Genomic DNA, 18,572 nt, shown 5'->3' with positions numbered 1-18,572 from the left:
GCTGCAATGTCAGAGGTGGTAAGGTTGCGGAGGAGGTGTGAGCTGAAGGGCGCATCAATATTTGCTTTTTGAGGGTAAATACTGTATTGATTTATTTGCTGTTTGCATCTGAGATTATGCAGCATTATTCTGGGAGTGTTGGGCAAAGACACTCACATGCACTATAGCTTTCTGCACAGACAACTTGTGTCTTTCACATGTTGTTTCAAAAAGTTTTAATGGAGTTGTTTATGAGACCAGCTCCTCTTATTCCCAGTGCAAAATGGAAAATAACCTCTAAATAAACAATGCATCGCTCAGCTACAATACTATCCCCATGAGAGCTTTTCTCCTGCTACAGTACCAAAAGCCTCAGCATGTTGCTGAGTGTTGGTCAGCATCTGTTGTAGACACTGAAACAGGTCTTTACAACTTACCATTAAATTTGCATTTTATTTTTTTCACAGTAATTGTGACGTTAGAAGCAGTGTTGCTCTAACATGCTGTAAATCAAAATTATTAAACCCAGCGGGACAACGCTTTCAATTTTAGCCCCATTTAATCTGCAAGCATTAACATTTCATTATACGTTCCGGGTAGTATTTAAAGTGAAAGGTGAAATCGGATTGTGCTGATGGCAAAACGCTCTTGACATAAAGGCAAGCTGAGGAAGCATTCGATAGGGGTATTAATCAACGGAGGGTTTAAAGTAATTAATGACAAAATCAATTATTAAGTACAGGCCAGATTCTGTGTTTGTTTCTATTTCCAGTGAACAATGTGGGATTTAATGAACTTAAACACACTCTTACCTTGAGGGAGGGTCTTGCAAAAATGATTATAAAATCAAATTAGAAACATACAAAAGCTAAAGTCTAATCAGCAGCTGCTGCAACATACAGTGTGGCTGGCAGACATGTAAAGTGGATCATAGTGAGGCAGCCAAAGAGAAGAGAGAGCTGTTGATGCAGCTATTAATACAATATGTCTGAAGCAGCAGGTAGATGTGTGAGGTCAACAAGCACAACTGCCAGGGGTCGTTTTAGAAGAGCGGAGCGATTTGATTCTGAATCCTTGACAACCGTTGGTGTAAAAAGCAGGAAGACATAAAGGCAGGAGCACGAGCAATCAACCTGAAGTCATTCCTTCTGAGTTTTGGTCTGAAATTCAAAGAAAGGAGCCCAAAGGGCAAGACACAGTACCTGCTTGTCAGGTGGGATGGGAGTAAGATAATAAAGGGTCAGAGCTGACTCACATGCTGCTGTCCCCCAGCTCTTCGTACAGGTTGGCAGTGGGAGCACCCGCTGGAGCTGCTTTCCCTCCTGGTGGTAGAGCCATCTGAATCCTGGCAGTTTTGGCACACTCTGCCTGTCGCCTGAGAAGAGTGTTAACATTTAACAGCCACATACAAAAAACATCAACAAAAACAACTCGCACACCAACAAAACAAATAAAAAACAACCCCAAATGCCAAATGTCTTTGTTTCTATCACACTGACTGTAGTTAAGATTTGACAGTGTGGTTAAAAAGTGAGTAGAAGTCAGACAGATCATTTATGCATGAAGTCTCTAACATGAATTAACCATGTGTTTTCACAAGGCACTTCTGCAAAAGACAGGCACATGTAGTGACTGAGGGTAAAACTAAAGGTACTGTTATGTTCAGTCATGTAAGAAGAGAGGTTGGGGACAGGAAAAGAATAACTCAGTAGAGTGGGATGACGTACTGGGAGAATCTATTTGTATTTTATGTTGACGCAAAGCTGCATTTAGCTTTGTTTTGACTGTCAGAACGTTTTTCACACTGGAGTCATCTAAGTCGTCATGTGTCTACTGATAGCAAGTCCAATATTCATGATCAATTTACTCCTGGTTTGTTGCACGCATCTCTTGTTAGCTCATTCTACTGTCTTCACCAGCTAATTGTTTTTTCTGGAAGCTGCGTAAAGCTGCAAGTGTTGTTTGTTAGCGGGATCAGCAGTATGAGCCACTCTTTCACCTTAAAGAGAGGCATTTGTTTCAGGCACATGCAGTGACTGGTGGTAAAACTAAAGATGCTGTTATGTTCACTCATGTTATAAGAGGTGTTGGGTACAGGGAAAAAAATAACCTACAGTGGGATGAGGTAATGGTTGCATTTATTCTTATTAACGTCAATGCAAAGCTGCATCAAGCTTTGTTTTGACTGTCGGAAAGGTCAGAAAAGTAATTTCAAAACAAACGTCATTTGAACCCCTGATTTAGATGATTTTATCTTTGTTTTACTGTTTGGTTTTACTTATTTGTGTCCGTGTGTTAAACTCTCTTTTTATATGCAGTTGCTACCACGATACCTGCTTTTCTCTTGACCCTTTTTTTGTTTCATATGTTGTATGTAGGTACAGCACTCAGTAACACCGTTTTCAAAATGTGCTATATAAAATAGAAATAAATAAATAAATAAATACAACTTTAGTCCTGCTTTGTTTGGCCAAATATCTGTCTTCTTAGCTTATTCAACCAGTTGTTTTCTCTGAAAGCTATATAAGATTTTCAGTGGGATCGGCAGTACAAACCCTTTCAGCTTAAAAGGAGGAATTTGTTTCACTTTTAGGTCATGTTATGCTTTTTGGGTTTTTGCCTTTCCTTTATTGTGTTATGAAGCATTTTTGTGCATTTAAAAGGTCTGCAAAGTGAAAAAGCCCAAAGTCCATGCCAAATGGAGTGACTGTCTTCCACAGAAAACACTGCTCCTGTACTGCCTGAAATGCCTGGTTTGGAGTCGAGCCTTTACTTCTGTAACTTATGTGCATCACTATGTAACAGGCGTTATGTAAATATATATATATATATATATATATATATATATATATATTTTATAATATATATATATATATATATACACACACACACACACACACACACACATATATATATATATATATATATATATATATATATATGTGTGTGTGTGTGTGTGTGTATATATATATATATATTATAAAATATATATATGGCTGTACCACAGCCATGCTTACCAGCTAGTGGCGTTATTTTTGATCACACTACCTTGTTCGGCATGACCCGCCCTACTCTGCCTCTGATTGGCTACATCCTGCCCATTAAGTAATGTGCATGTGCAACTCTCATCATAGACTGAACAGAGGCAAGATGTCTCAATCCATAGCTAAAGAGGAGTGTTCAAGACACAATGTGTAAAGGGATGCTGCAGCAATGCACCATATGAGAAAAATAATGTGTTTTTTGAAAATTAAAGTATGTAAACCTGTTCTATCAGGACCCCCAGATAAAAGTATGAATCTGAAAATTGGCATGTATATAATATGACCAAAAATATTGCTTACTGAAGCTTTATAAAGGAGATCATCGCAACACAAGAATGTTTTAGATTTCAAGGGAGCAGTGAAGTTACAGTCAGTCCTGTAACTCAGATTTTACAGTCTCTTTAAGGAGACACAAAGATTTTGTGATATGCAATTCTTGTAGAAAATGAGACTGACCTAAAAACTGAAAAGTTATCATAAAGGCTTTTATTGACTCTGAACTATGTGTTTTTAGAGTTACATTCTGTGCAGTAACACTTTTCTTAAGTAGTGGGTCTCACAGTGAAGCACAGGAGGCCTGAGAACTGACGGGGAACGGATCAGAAGGTTTGAAGCAGAGTGATGAGTGCAACGTTTGAGATGTTAGTACAGATTTATGAGTCTTGTTGACTTTGGATTGATTTTTCTTTTGAATTACATCATATTTTCAACATGAAGAGAAACTGCCAAATTAAACATTCATTCTGACACCTAATCAGCTGCTTTTTTGCAATCATGCTGGAGACAATTAAAAACAGGGTGGCATTAGCGGGCATGTATTTTGCTCATCATCTTCACACATTCAAAACATCTTTTAATAACTACTAAATAATGAAAATGAAACTCTACTTCTAAAACACACTTCAAGAACTGAAAGAGCAATCACTTATATAATATGAAGAAGAAGTAGTACTTACTCTTTGAATCTGGTGATAGGTTTTGATTTGGACGAAAGCAGAGGAGACAGGAAGAGAGAGACAGAGGGGACAAAAAAGACAAGTTATTTCATAACTTGGGAAGGCTTTTCAAAACACAGAGGTATGTTGGATTAAATCATTAGCATGATTCATGCATTCCTTTCTTAGACAACAGATCTTTGTATGAGATACTTTGTTTTCTATTTGACCACAAAACAGGACAAACTGGAGAAAACTTTCAGTGTGTTCTCTCTAAGTTTTATGCAAAGTCAGAAGCACTCAGGCCTCTAGCAGTGTCTGCAGGGCTACATGCAAAAGTAGTCCATGCTTTTTTCTTAAGTGAATCTTCTCTGCTTCATGTCACCATTACTTATTCACACCAAAATTCAATTATTCCACATGAATAAACTAATTCATGGTTTAAATATTATATTCATTCCCAAATTTAGGCAATGGTGAATTATGTTGACACACAGAAATGAAGAAATCATTTCCTAAATCATTTCATTTTTACCGACGTAATGTCGCCACCAACAAAGCGCCATCTGCTCTGACAGTTTGTGTGTTAGGTCTAATGTCACCATCAACAGATTCTGCTGTGTGTTTGGTCTGTGCATTTGCGTAAGGACACCCATCTGCCGTGAATAAACATTTCCCAAACATCACCGTTTATGGTTCACTTGCGGCATACCAACGATTAGAGGGGATAAGGACCCGTCTCCTGCCAGCTAAGAGTTCAATTACCTCAACAATCTGAATGATGCTTTAAACAAAAACCATCATATTTCTGTGAAGTGCACAGTGTGTGTGTAAACGAGAGAGATAGAGCCAGCCAGGCAGAGAGCACTGTTTACTGTGTGTGTGTCAGGCGGTGATGATTAAGTAGCGTGAAGACGCACTGTGACGGTCACAATTGGCTGTAGATATTTGTCACAAATGAGTGTTAATTAATCTGCTTTCACAGAGCATGAGCAGGGAGATTAGCCCAGCAGAGTGCGCAGTCAGCATGTCTGATGAGAGAGAGGGGAGGAGATAGAGAGAGGGAGAGACACACACACAGACACACACACACAGACACACACACACACAAAGGCAGCAGCCAAGCAAGAAGTGCTCTCGCTTTATCTTAAACACTTGACAAATACAATTTTCAAACAATGCTGTTAGTGGTTTTGCTGGCAGGCAACAGGCTATAGGATGTAAATAATGGTTTACATTCAAACAATTCATATCTGATTTGTCTGTTAGAAGGATCCCATTGGCTAGAAACGACTGTAAGACAATATCTCCCAAGATAATGCTGTAATTAATTAAAATGTATTTCCTTCATAATTTCCTGACAACCAGTTAAGTATGATTAATTGATTGCAGAAGACAGTGAGGTGAGAGTACTCACTGTTTGTAGGTGACCATGACGATGAGGATGGCAGGGATGCAGCAGAGGATGATGATGATGGCCAGGGCCAGGAGAGCTCCCTCTGTGTAGCCCACAGCCTGGGCCGCCTTCTTCACACTGGCCACCACATCAGGAGAGCGGATCTCCAGGATGCGGCCACCCTCGCCCAGGTGTGGCTGAAACTCCTTGTTGATTTCCAGCACATTCCCGTCGAGAAATCTGTTGTTGATATTACATAATGACAACAGGAAATTAAACTCTTGAATATCATATTCATCCTGAAGTGGCTATAAATAATATTTTTACCAGCCTGTAACTTTACTGCTTTGGTTCACTCGTAACCAGAGGTTAAACTGGGCCAGGGCTGTCAGGAGCTCAGCTTAATTACAGCATTTTTAAGAATTATATGTTAGAAATCATGACAATGTCCCATTTGGTAGATTGTGGGTAGATAGGCAGATTTTACAACTTCTATAAAACACCTCCCCATATAATTAATCCCTATTTATAACTTGTTCTTCATGCTCTCACAGCATCATTTTTAGCCGTAGTAGGCAACTGTTTTCAGCTAAAATCCCTAAAATCTACTTTAAACCATGGTTTTAACCATTTGTTGACTACTCCATACTCACTACCTAGGAAATCCTATATAGAGGGTGAGCTCATTATTCAAAAAACACTTTTGGACACCAATCGTGTAATTTCTTTCCCCTCCAGTGCAACGCATGATGGTATATAATGCCTTGTTAGTGACCATTGGTTGTACTCTACTCTTCACGATGCATTGTGGGATGCTTTGAGTCAACTATATAGGGTATAATTATTCCCACTATACATTTGGACAGCACGACAAAACAGCAAACTCACTATATAGTCCACTATACAGTGAGTAGTGAGTGATTTCGAACACAGCTGATGTATTCAGCACCAAATGGCACAGTTAGCGACTAGCTGGTGATTAGCTTAGTGTGTAAATTCTATTCTTTAAATGACATCTTTGTTCTATAAAATTTGAGAAAATGTTGACAAATGTCTATCAGTGTTTCCCAAAGCCCAAAATGACATCCTTAAATGTTTTTTTGTTCCTACAGCTGAGAGATATTCAGTCTGTTGTCATAAAGGAGTAAAGAAACCAGAAAATATTCACGTTACTGGAATTTTGTAAAAAATACACCAATCAACTGATCATCAAAAAAGTTGGCAACTAGCTTAATAGTTTACAACTAATCGATGAATCAATTAATCGTCCGACTTTAGTAAACATCTCAAGATCAGTGGGATCTGCTAATTTAGATCGTCGCATTATGAATGATATAAAAGTGACTGGGATCTGAATACTATTCATAGAAATGTATCTTTTAAGTGGAAGTGATTTGTCAACAATTATACTAATAAATTTAACACTTAACCTTTCTACCAAGATGTGTTTACGTTTACAGTGTTTCAATTACAAACCTGTGGCTGATTTCACATTCATTTTCTAGTAAATGAAGATGCATTCAAGCAATATACCCACTGTTGTTGCAATGTTATTATGTAACAGCAACCAGAGCGGCTTTCAAAAATTATGTATCACAAGAGTAAGCGCGCTGCCACATCCAATTACTGTCATTTTTGTTTTTCTATAGGTGAACAAATGAGTGGAGATGAAGGTTAGTAAATGGCATCTCTGGCAATCTATCCTCCAGAGAGCTCAAATGGTAGCGAATGCTGCATTCAAGGTGGCGTAAGGACACTCACATGAAAGAATCCACTCACTATGTGGTCTTTTCTCTTTCTCTCTGTGATCTAACAGCAGATATATTACATGCAATTACCCTACAACAGTGTCAGACACGTGCTGCATGCATAAAAAGCCTCTCTCCTTTAGTCTAAATGATTTTCCTGACAGTGTCTACGAAAGCAGATTCATATTTAACAAGAGATGTGGCAAGCCTCTTTTAAAATTAGCTTGGCTCTGTCAAAAGCTGCCATTTGCGATAACGGCAATGGTCACTACTTTTGGATAGAAAAAAATGTTTTTGTGAACCAAGGGCTCCAGCCTTAATCCCTCGCTTAACAAAACAGTCGAGGCACTCATCTGATGGTCAAGGACACTGAGATAATGCATACACTCTCTAAATGTCATTTGAGCGGAGCATTTCCAAATGAACCCAAATTGTCACAATCTCATTCCAAAGAGAAGGGGTGACATTTCTGAGGACACACCAAACAGAATTGGCAGTAATGATAGATAAAAAGAAATAAAGACAGAGGCTGGAGCCAGATGGCTCAATGTGAGATAAGCAGGAGAGCAAATTGGTCGGGAGGGAAGGGGACAACTCAGATGGGGGTGATTTCCCATTGATTGGCAACTCCCGTGCTCTGATGAAGTCACCTTTTGCAGATTGAAGCCTGATCGGTTGAGAAAGGTGAGAAAGGTGGGGACAAGATTGTCCTCAAGTGCCAGCCAAGGCCAAAGACTTTTTTTTTCCTACTGGTGGGATGGAAAAGTGTCTTGTAAGCACTTTTTCTGTTTTGCTTTAATAGCCTGCCAACAAGGCCTCTCAGTGGTCAAAAACACAGAAAATCTCTCTATCTCTATGTCCCCAAATAAAGGGAATACATGTATTGCTGGCATATCTCCAGGCTCTTAGGAGAACCTGTGTGACAGGTTGATGGACTGATTGAAATACCCCTGCTTCACTTTCACGTTGTCCCCCAATAAACCTCACCTACTCCCTTTTCTCCCCTGTATTTGCCCCTTCTCTGTGACATAAGAAAGATTTGGTGTCCCTGCAGGATAATCAGTAAGTATAAGTCTTGAAGAAAGTGAAGAGTGTGAAAAAAAATGGAGCCAAGGGGGGGTCTGAGAAAGAGTCATTTGCTGACTCACTGTACGGGCGAAGGGTAACGATAAAGAGTGACTGCGGGGAAAACATGCAGCGCGGCGGGAACATTAGGACATCAATTTAAACCAAATGGGGTCGACTGTACTTTCTGTAATAAAAAACATCCACTCACTTGAAGAGCTCCTTCGGCGAAATTGCCCTGTTCGTGAGCGGGTCAATGGCGTACACCATCAGGTCCGACTTACTGTAGTCCTCTAGTTCATAACCATCGCCATGACGACGTGGCCCAATGGACTCTACTATCACCTTGGCACCTGGAATCTGGTCCTGGACGTGGCGCTCCAGAATACTGAAACCAACAGAAAACCACAAGTCAAAGAAAGCATAAATACTAAAACGTAATTAATCCAGAAAAATAAAAAATAAAATAAAATCCAGGTTCACACTATTTCAAAACATTTCTGGCACCTCTGTCTCCAAAAGCAATATGAGAGTCACCAATCTTAAGTACTCCACTCTGGCACTGATTGTCCCATCGGGCAGCTTTTTTCTTCCACACACTGGGCTCTTGGCAAACAAGGCACCGATAATCCTTTTCAGGCCGAGAGAAATCCACACCTCAAATTACAGCCAATAAAGGAAAGCCTTGCCGTCTGCCTTTGCCAAGGTGGATAAACAGTTTGAGCACTCAGGTAAAATGGCTCTGGATCATCACCAGTGCTGTGCAAATCTCAGACCCCCTCAAAAGACATTACTGCAAAGAGCTTAACATGACTAATATGTGTGTTTTTCAGGCTAAAGAGCAGTGTCGCTTGAGTGGGAGACACAGCGAGCTCTTAAAAAACAACTATTAACACCTATTTGCCTTTCAGATTGACTAATTAGATTAAACACTGTGCCCCAAGAGCTGCAGAAAGATGTTTTATGAATCTCTATCATCAATTAATTTAGACTGGGAAACCAGACTCCAGAGGATGGACTTAATTGTCTCCTCGGCTAATCCATGATCTTAATGAATAATCAATGGGTATTGAACAAACAAAATTGAAAAGTTTTACCTAACATTTCATTTTTATTAGCCCGTGTTTGTTTTCAAAAGTTGTTTGGCGCTGCTGAATTATACATGTCACTCCAGCCTTTCAAAAACAATTTTATATGCAAATGAAAGGTGACACATTGAACCAAGTTCACCTCATATCAGAGTGGGAAAAGCATTACACATAAATTTGCAATTAATGTTGCAGTGTCAATTCTTCCTGCGCTATCTCTCAAAAGGAGTATTAGGAGGCAGGGATATGTACTAGAAAGTAATAGGTTCCACGGGCACGAGTGGTGAGATACATCTGTTTATTTTAAGTCTATTTCTCCTTCTTATCACAGAAGCTTGCTTTATAAAATATTAACACAAATATTTACTCCTGGCATTAAGCAAACAAGGCAGGGCTGGGCACTTTGTGAGATATATCAATATATTCCAAATGATATAATATAGTGTGATGTTCGCTATGTAACTTCTCACTCTTTGCAGTTTCCCCTCAATTACGCACAAGTTCTCCTGCAACACTGAGGGAGACACAGCGCTGCTACTATGTTTTAATTAGTCTGTTAATTAGTCTACAGTGCCACAGAGGCCTATATGTTGCACATGCTAAGCCAACAGCTGTCTGTGCCATGAATTAAATTACCGCAGTAGCTCCCCTGCAATACAGCATTGCGCTGCATGTGTGTGAAACAGAGCTGCTTGTTGTGTGAGGTGAGGGTCTGTGTGCCTGTTTGTGTGTGAGGTGAATCATAGTGCAATGCTCTCCCACCTGGTAGTTGTAGTCTATTATGTGACAGAGAGACAGCGCAGTGATACATAAAACCTATATAATGTGGACAAAGTCTCTTTGTGTCTACTCCCATCACAGATTTGTAATTCTATGTTGGGAGTCGACACTAACTTTTTGTTCTCACTAACTTATTAATGTTTTGTTCCTTTTCTCCATGTGCATGAAGACTGAGTGGAGGGCAGTGGATATAAACACATCCATTTATTTGATACTAGTATGGCCTGTGCTGCAAACTTTCAACCTCTGTAGCACCAGTGATATGTGCGAACACAGTCTGTTTTAATAAAGGTTCTTGTGACATCAGATGTCACTTTAATTTACATCTTAACATTTAGCCCACTTCATAGAAAATACCGAAATATGAATTTTGGTCCATATTGCCCCAGCATTAAAACACAGATATTGTTTGTTTTTCATTCAACAGGAGAATTTGGTTTCATATTTCATGTTAAATGATGTCTTACTTAATGAGTTCCTCCTTCTTCTCTTCCACTAATGTGGGTGGGACAGTGGACACAACAACTTGCATGTCCAACGCATTGACCACAGAAACCTGAGAGAGAGTAGGATGAGGGGAAAGAGAGAGGGGACCAAAAAGGGAAACAGACAGCAGAAAAGTTATTCACATGTCCTACTGTGAGTTTTGTCAACTCATTCTAATGCTTCTTCCGGTGGACCAAATGAGACTCTCTAATTGCCTGCTTGTATTGGTGCCATGCGGCAAACTTAACAGGACCTAATTCTGATGCTGCAGTTAAGTACATAGGCAGCAGCCTCTGTGCTCTGAAGCCAAATCTCCCATGCGGCTCCTGTGAAATTAGGTTTCCCCTTGAAAATTAACGAGCACCATGGTTAAGCACTCGCTTCTCTCTCATATCCAGGCAATGTCCCAGACCCTCCTTCTGTCTCGTTAGAGGCTTGTTAGCCAGACATATTTCACTGGAACGAAAAATAAGCCTGCCCACACTCAGGAAAGATAAGCATTGAATTGGGGGCAAAGCTGAGCTCGATCACAGCGGGTGCATGGAGAAATTATTAGGAAAAAGAAATGCACACAGGGGTGAGGGACACACAAACACACATTTAGACGAACAAATAGACACACACACACACACACACACACACACACAAACACAAACACACACAGATGAACATAATGCGTACGGAGTTAATACGCATGCCTGAAAGAGAGAGTTTAATGAGATCATCAGCCAGTGACAGAGGCCACGTGTTGAGTGTCCTGTACCTGCTGTGAGTAATTCAATAGACTGGAACAAAACATTCAGTACTGAGTAGTTAAAAAACATCACGTACGCTCATAATGAACAAATTATTACAAAGAAAAACAAAGCAGAGGTCTCGGCAAAATAAATAAATCAAATTTACGGTTTGTGGCTGTGTTCCAAGGGGGGCATTTTTTTTTTGATATATTGACAAAATTGTTGGTTAAAGAGTCTCCAATTCTGCTCCATAAAACATTGCTCTATAAAACAGGTAACATGATTAAAGGGTACTGCAGTGATTTAGTACCATACTTAGTACCCTATCACAAAGTCTATTCTATAAAAGCATAAATGTCTTGGGGACAATGCTTTTTTGCTTTCTTATCTCAAAGTTAATCAAAAATCAAAAATAATGCTACAGCTAGCAGTCGGTTAGCTTAGCTTGGTACAAAGACTGGAAATAGGGGGAAGCAGCTAGTATCGCTATAAACCACTGTGAAATAAATCTGTTTCGCTTTGGTTTTCAGTTGTAATTTGTTTAATAGTGAACTTTAGAGGTGATGATGATTTTTTTACCTTTAGACAGAGCCCGGCTAGCTGTTTCCCACTGTTTTCAGTCCCTTATGCTAAGCTAAGCTAACATACAGACCTGAGCGTGGTATAAATCTAAAGTGTATCAAACAAAATGCTGTATTAGGACAATGCAGACAGCCTCTGAGCGAAAGAACAGAGCTGCTGCTGCTGCAGCAGCAGATTTGTTCAGTGGCTAACCCAGTAAGTAAGCAGACACCACAGCAGAGAGCAGTAACTACCAGGCCAACAGCCATACATTAATGCCTGTGTATAGGTCCTGTTTGTGCATGTGTATTAGGGGCCTTTGTGTGAAAGAAATACCAATAGAGCAAAAATACTGAATTTCCCCATGGGAGTTAATAAAGTATGCCTTCTTCTTAGCTTGTTGATTGTAGCTAGCTGTAGCCGCTCACACACATCTTCCAGCTGTGTCAGGGAAAGCTACGGGGAGTCAGTGCAGTCAGTATGCTTTCATGCATTTTGGAAAGAATGGCTATGGAGGGAAACATGAAGGGAAGGGGTGGGACTTTGGATACTTCAAAAATTTAGCTTGATCTTGCTGGTTTCTTTAATCTCACCACCCCAAGCTTTAAAAATATTGAAAAGCCCTATCCAAGATGAGTAAAATTATATAATTCTAATAATTTCCTCAGACTTGACAAAACTCCTCAAGAGCAACAGAAGACATTGCTTTCACAGGCTTTGCTACGCTCCCCAATGAGAGACAGGTGACACTGCAAACCAATTCCATGCTGTTCTCTGCAGAGATACTGTGCTGTGGAAGCTGTCAAATCAATATGCCACTGGCGTGCAGGTGACATATAAGTCAAGGACTAACAGAGCGTGTTCGCATGTGCAGTATATATATTGATTATTATACATATGCATAAGGTACATACTATAGGATGCACCATGTTGGATACTCACCACCACTTCGGCACTGCTGCTGAGACCTTTTCCGTAGTCGTCTGTGGCGATAACTTGAAATGTGAAGTAGGACCTGCGCATGTTTCGAAACTTCATGGCTGACTTGATGATTCCTGTGTAGGTCTCGATGACGAAGCTGTCCTGGCCCTCTGCTGTGGGTGGGATAATCAGGCGGTATGCCATCTTACTGTAATTCCCTGTGTCCTTATCAGTTGCCTAAAACACACATCATCAATAAACAATAAGAAAAGTGAAAATACTCATTCAGAGAACAATTTTCTGATGGGAAAAAAATTGGATTTTGTGTTTAGAGAGTTCAATACAGCCTGAGTCAGCGTCCACCAACAATTGTTCGAGCTGTGGACCATGATGGTAGCTGTCTGGTTCCAAGCATATTGCACTTCTGGCTGCTTCCCAATCCATGATATCAAAGAAGATACTTTATCTTCGATAGCCGATGGGAAACACCTGCTGTGACACCAGTGAATTGGGCCAGAAGAGCAATATGCTTAAGAGTCTAAACAGAAAACACTGCAGACAGGAAATCTTGCTTGTGTAATTCAGTGCTGATTTACCCCCAAAACTCCCCTGCGGTGCATCAATCTTGCTGTTATTTATCACACAATTATCCTGTAGCCATGCGACAAATCAAAACGATTCAATTTTCTCATGACAACAGACTGTCAGAGTGATCAGGATGTAGAAGCGTAGGTTGACACTTTTTTCTTGGTGGCAGCATTTCATTTAATGCATCTATGATTTGTTGCCATAGTGTCAAATTATGATGAGGACCATTATAACCTTTAGTTAAGCTGTAGGTGGGTGGACTGTTTCATTAAGAACTCATTGATCACAGCCAACTAAAACAAGTGGTGAATGAGTGGAGCTTTAAAGTGATGTCATCCTACTGGTGGAGATATTTGCTCATAATTCTTTTCCATGCAGGTGTTCTGTAAAAGTAGCTGACAAAAGGTAAAAGAGCTGCAGCAGGAGGCTCATAAGTTATCTCTGCCTCGAGTGGTTTGTCTCACACTGCTGGAGCTTTACCATTGTTACCTGTGATAAAAGGATAAAGAGGAGGCAAGGTTCCCTGGCTTGTATTATACTGAGTGTTTCTTTTGTTAATGAATGTTGAACATTGATTCTTTAAATGTTCATGTACATGCATATGATCCAAATTACCAGATGGCAATGATCCTGAAATAATTGAGGCACTTAAAACTGCAATAACTTATTTTTTGAGCCACTTGTTGTGAACACCACATTGACACATCATCACCTTTTTAAGCTGTTGTGCAAAATTGTTGGCAAACAGCTGTTTTATTAAACATAAAGCAGTTAAGGAGCAGTAAAGGAACCACTTGGTTAAAGTAAATCCAATTTCCTTTCACTATAACCTTTTATTTTAAGTCTCTTCTCTCCTACGGCTCTTTGGCCTCTAAATGCTTCACCAGCTAGTTTCTAATCTGTCGTTTGGTGTTGAGCAGATAGTGGGTCATTAGAGCTTTTTTGTCAGCACCTCTACAAGATTGTACTGAAACAGTACATTTGCCGCCTTGCAGCTGAACAATGAGCTGAGGCTCTTTAAAGCTGAGGGGAGCTACAGAGTTGGTTGATTTTCTTTCTCTGCCTCACATATTCAACATTGTCATTTGACACATTGATATTATAAAAATATCAATCATACCAACCTTAAATTGGGATTAGGGTGATTTTTGGACCAGTTCTAATTCATTCAAAACAAGAAAACTGAACAGACTAAAGCAGCCTCAAAAATAACATAATTTATAAGGACCATACTAACAACACCACAGAGTTTTCAACCTCTGAGGCAAAAGTTCCGACTGGCCACTGAGCTCAAGCACAGGCATCAATTTTCAGAGTGCTTGTCTGTCGCGAGTGACACTGACAAATAGGAGCAATCTCCTTTTTTTCTCCAGCAATGGCGGAGGAGGGGGAGGGGGAGCAAGGTCCCAATGAAAGGACTGCATAAATCAAAAGAGTGAGATATCCTCGTTGGGTAAAAACAGATTTACCAAATATATACACAAGCAATATATATGCAGGGCAGAACTTTTAAAAGTTGTTCTGGACACTAGGTCAGAGTGAGGTTTGTTTGCAAGCTGGCACAAGACAGCAAGGGGGAAATGGATGGAACATTAGAATACAAAAGAATCAACTTGAATGAAAACTGCTGATTTTCAACTGAACCTTAAAGTAATATTAAAGTAAAGTAAAAAAGAAATTGCTAAGTAAAGTAATCTCGAAGATTTTCATGTAAATAAATATCTGTTAAGTCACTACCTATCGCCGAATGAGGTAACACAATCATGATTGAGCCTATGGCCCACTGATGAAAGCCCTTACATTTGCTGTAATACCAAAGATGTGCACTGGGTGTCGGTGGCGACTTTCCCGGAAAATATCACAAGCGGCGCACAGTTAGTGACGCGTTCACCCAGCAGTGGTTGGTCGTCCAGAGAGAGTAGGTGGTTTGCACGAGACATAACAGTTTTGTTTGTCCTGGTCTCTGCTAGCATTGGGAGTTAACGGTTAACGTTTCTTTTAATGGTCATGGCTGAACAAACAAAGAACAGAGCAATAACAGCGGGCAATGAACTATAAAATGGTACACATCGCTTTCATGTGGTGTTGTTATGAATCCAGTAATCCTCATGCATGTTTGAGTAGTTTGTCATGGCCACCACCCCAGGTAGGGAGGGTGGCCCGGTCAAAACCCTTCAAAAACATCATTTTTATAAAGTAGACATTGAGGCTGCATGTTTTTTTTTTTAATCAGACATTGTATTTATCATGAGGTTTCATAATTATCTGTTATTACAGTTCAGCCTTGAGGACTTAACATGAATATGCCTATTTATGTGAACACTTATGTGTGCATTTATGCTTGTTACAGTTTATCGAGCTATGTAATATATGGGATGTTTACTTTCATATAGGGAACTGGTATTTGTTATTTATCTTTTTACATTTCATGTTTCATGTTCAGCTATTCCCTATTTAAGATGGGTTCTCATTGAAAAGAACGATTTGCCTGATGGAGGTCTATTACTGAGAAGTCGCAAATAAATGTGTGTGAGAGTTTGTTTGCAACTTTTGGTCTACTCGTCTCTCTCCAATGCTCCAGGCTTGAGAAATAGATGCATGTTTTCTACCTGTGAGCAAAAGGAAATACCACAGTCCATTTTCTCTGTTCATGAAGCACCAATTTCAAAAATCTGTGCCTCTTTCTGCTTCATAGTCAGCCCAGTCTTATGAAAAGACCATCTTTCCAGCAGTAAAAGTTTTCTTTAAAGCTTCCCCTAATGTTCAAAGTGCTTTTCATTGTGTTTAAAACAAGGAGTCAAAGAGGGAGCTGATAGAAAGGAAGTAATTTGGCTAACCATGAATCCAATTACTCACTGATTAAAAAACAGGGTCAAGTAAGTGTCACAAGGAGCAGGGTGTAATCACATAATCAGACTTTTCTTCTCTAAACAGCACACTTCTGCCTTGTTAATGAAATATTTTTTCATTTAACGATCCGCTCCACTGAAATGAGACCTCAGCAGCAAATCAGACATATTTGTCTGACTCTAAAAAGTTCATTTGCTGACACAAAATGTCTGCCAGTTACTGCTTGCTGGCACTAAATTATGTGATTCTACTATAGAGTGACATAGCAGAAGGTCAGATGTGTCAGAATATGCCAAATGTTGACAACATATCTAATGATTATCTCCAGAGAAGGGGGCGCTCAGCTTCATTACTAATTAAGTCTAGTACAAACGCTTCACACCAACCAATACTCAAAGAAGCCTCGGCTCCGGGGAAATTATAGATAGCACTTGACCCACAATGTAACACTTTGGTGTCTATTCCAAGTTAAAGGAAAGGCGGAGATGGGAATCTGAATTGGTCGACTGAGTGAAGCCACTGCACAACATTCAATCAATGATTCACTATTCAGTGCCACATCCACATCTGAGCCTGCACAGGATGGGTTCTGCATATTTGGAAGACTTGAGCAAATGAGAGTGTTTAAACAGGCATTATTTTAAAACCATCATTCATGATGGCAGAAGAAGGCATTTTGCTCTACTTCCATCGTCATTACAGGTTTCTGTTTGTACATAATTACTTTATGCATACATACTCTCTCTCTCCCTGTCTCTCTCACACACACATACTTCACACATCTGATTGGCTACTGGATAAACAACATATATTTCACAGTTAAACTACAAGCAAGACATTTAATTGCTTCGATGTCAGGTGTTGATGTTAAGTAACATAGACTGTTTTCAGTATAGACATTTTTTCAACAAAAGAAAGAACACAGATATAGTAACATTAATATTCCCATCATGCATGATAATTCACTGGTTCCTGATCCTTTGTTAATGTCATTAGTTACACCTGTGCTACTCCTGAAATGACGAGTCAAAATATCTGCTGTGAAAAAGCTCCCTGGGTATCTGTTTGAGAATTGTTTTATAGAACCCCTAATGGTAGACTGAGTTACACTAATGTTATTCTATCTCTCAGGAACACAGCCTTAAAATCAATTATGAGATTGTTAAGCATGAGACAATGTGGGATCATGACAGCAGACAAAATTGAAAAACATTTGAAAAAGAGAGTGCCACCCAATCTGGATTCAGGATTTTTGTGAAATATACTTTAATTTGTTTGTTGTTACTTTGCTATGCTCAGGTGAGTTTTTCTGTGCCTCGAGCATTGACAATTAGGCTCATAACTGTTTCATTAATTGTGAATTGTTAATTTCCAGCCTCTAAATTCCCAGCATTATCCAAAGACCCTCCAGCACATCAGCTTTAATTCTTTAGTTTTTGAAAAAGGGACAGTGCATTAATCAACATTCAAACAAATGTAAATGCACCCGAGTTAGCTTTAACAGCTAGTATAAATCAGCAATCCTTTTGTCTGATGTTAATGGGCATGTTAAAATTAATATAAATAAAACAACATATACAATAGTTCAAAAAACACAGTACTACATTGTGATAAAAACATATATAACAGTTAAAAACATGAGAGGCCTGGCTGAATGCTGTTTCTTTCTGAATGGGATTGTGCATTTAACACTAAACTTTGACTTTGGAACTTAATGACATTAATTAATGAAAATAAAAGGCTGTTTTTTCTGTCTGACACGTGGAGATATCAACACACACGATCATATACTGAAAAGTAGTCCAAGGTTATACAGTGTTCTGCTGTGTCTGATCAAACCTCCTGGACTGAGAAGTAAGAAACCAAATACATATACAGCACACAAGTATTGCAAAGTGCATTTTCTCACAATGGTTTTGATCAACTTAAATGAATGTCTGTATATTTGATGTGCACAATTTATATACATATGATGATGATGTCATGGTTTGAGTTTTTAGTTTGTGATTTCCTATTTTATGTTGAAAGTTAATCCTGTATGTGTCATGTTTTACTTTCCACTTGCTGTCTTTGTCTGTTTTTGTCCCAACCTTTTTCCTGCTCACCTGTCTTCCTATAGTTAATCATTCCTGTGTATTTAATGGTGTGTTCCATAGTACTTGGAAAAAAAATGACCTCCGACATGGAAAACCGCAATGAACGGCTGTCCAAGTTGGGAACTCGGGCAAGATCCACATAGCCCGAGTTGTGGCAGAGCAGTGTGGCAGAGCACATAGTGAGCAATAACTTTTTTTCCTCTTCATCAATTTTTACTTCATGTGGTGTTTGTTTGTAAAACGTGCAGTAAATACAATTAATAGGATCATTTTCACTTTCATGCAGTTGATCTATGCT

The 18,572-nt window shown here is 39.3% G+C and overlaps 1 protein-coding gene across 1 annotated transcript in view; it reads right to left on the bottom strand.

Moving 5' to 3' along the window:
* LOC311270927 (protocadherin-15-like) overlaps positions 1-18,572 on the bottom strand; it is a 256,820-nt gene that overhangs the window by 14,003 nt on the left and 224,245 nt on the right. Inside the window, exons 29-33 of the mRNA XM_084376191.1 lie at positions 12,762-12,977; positions 10,503-10,591; positions 8,379-8,555; positions 5,376-5,594; positions 1,235-1,354 (exon numbers count right to left, since the gene is read on the bottom strand). Of these exons, the coding sequence (XP_084232317.1) occupies positions 1,235-1,354; positions 5,376-5,594; positions 8,379-8,555; positions 10,503-10,591; positions 12,762-12,977 (821 nt within the window). The remainder of the gene's footprint in view (positions 1-1,234; positions 1,355-5,375; positions 5,595-8,378; positions 8,556-10,502; positions 10,592-12,761; positions 12,978-18,572) is intronic.

Source organism: Pagrus pagrus (assembly GCF_965226575.1).
Source record: "Pagrus pagrus genome assembly, chromosome: 15".
Taxonomy (NCBI): Eukaryota; Metazoa; Chordata; class Actinopteri; order Spariformes; family Sparidae; genus Pagrus; species Pagrus pagrus.
Note: the sequence above shows the minus strand (reverse complement) of the source record. Positions and strands in the feature narration are given on the sequence as shown.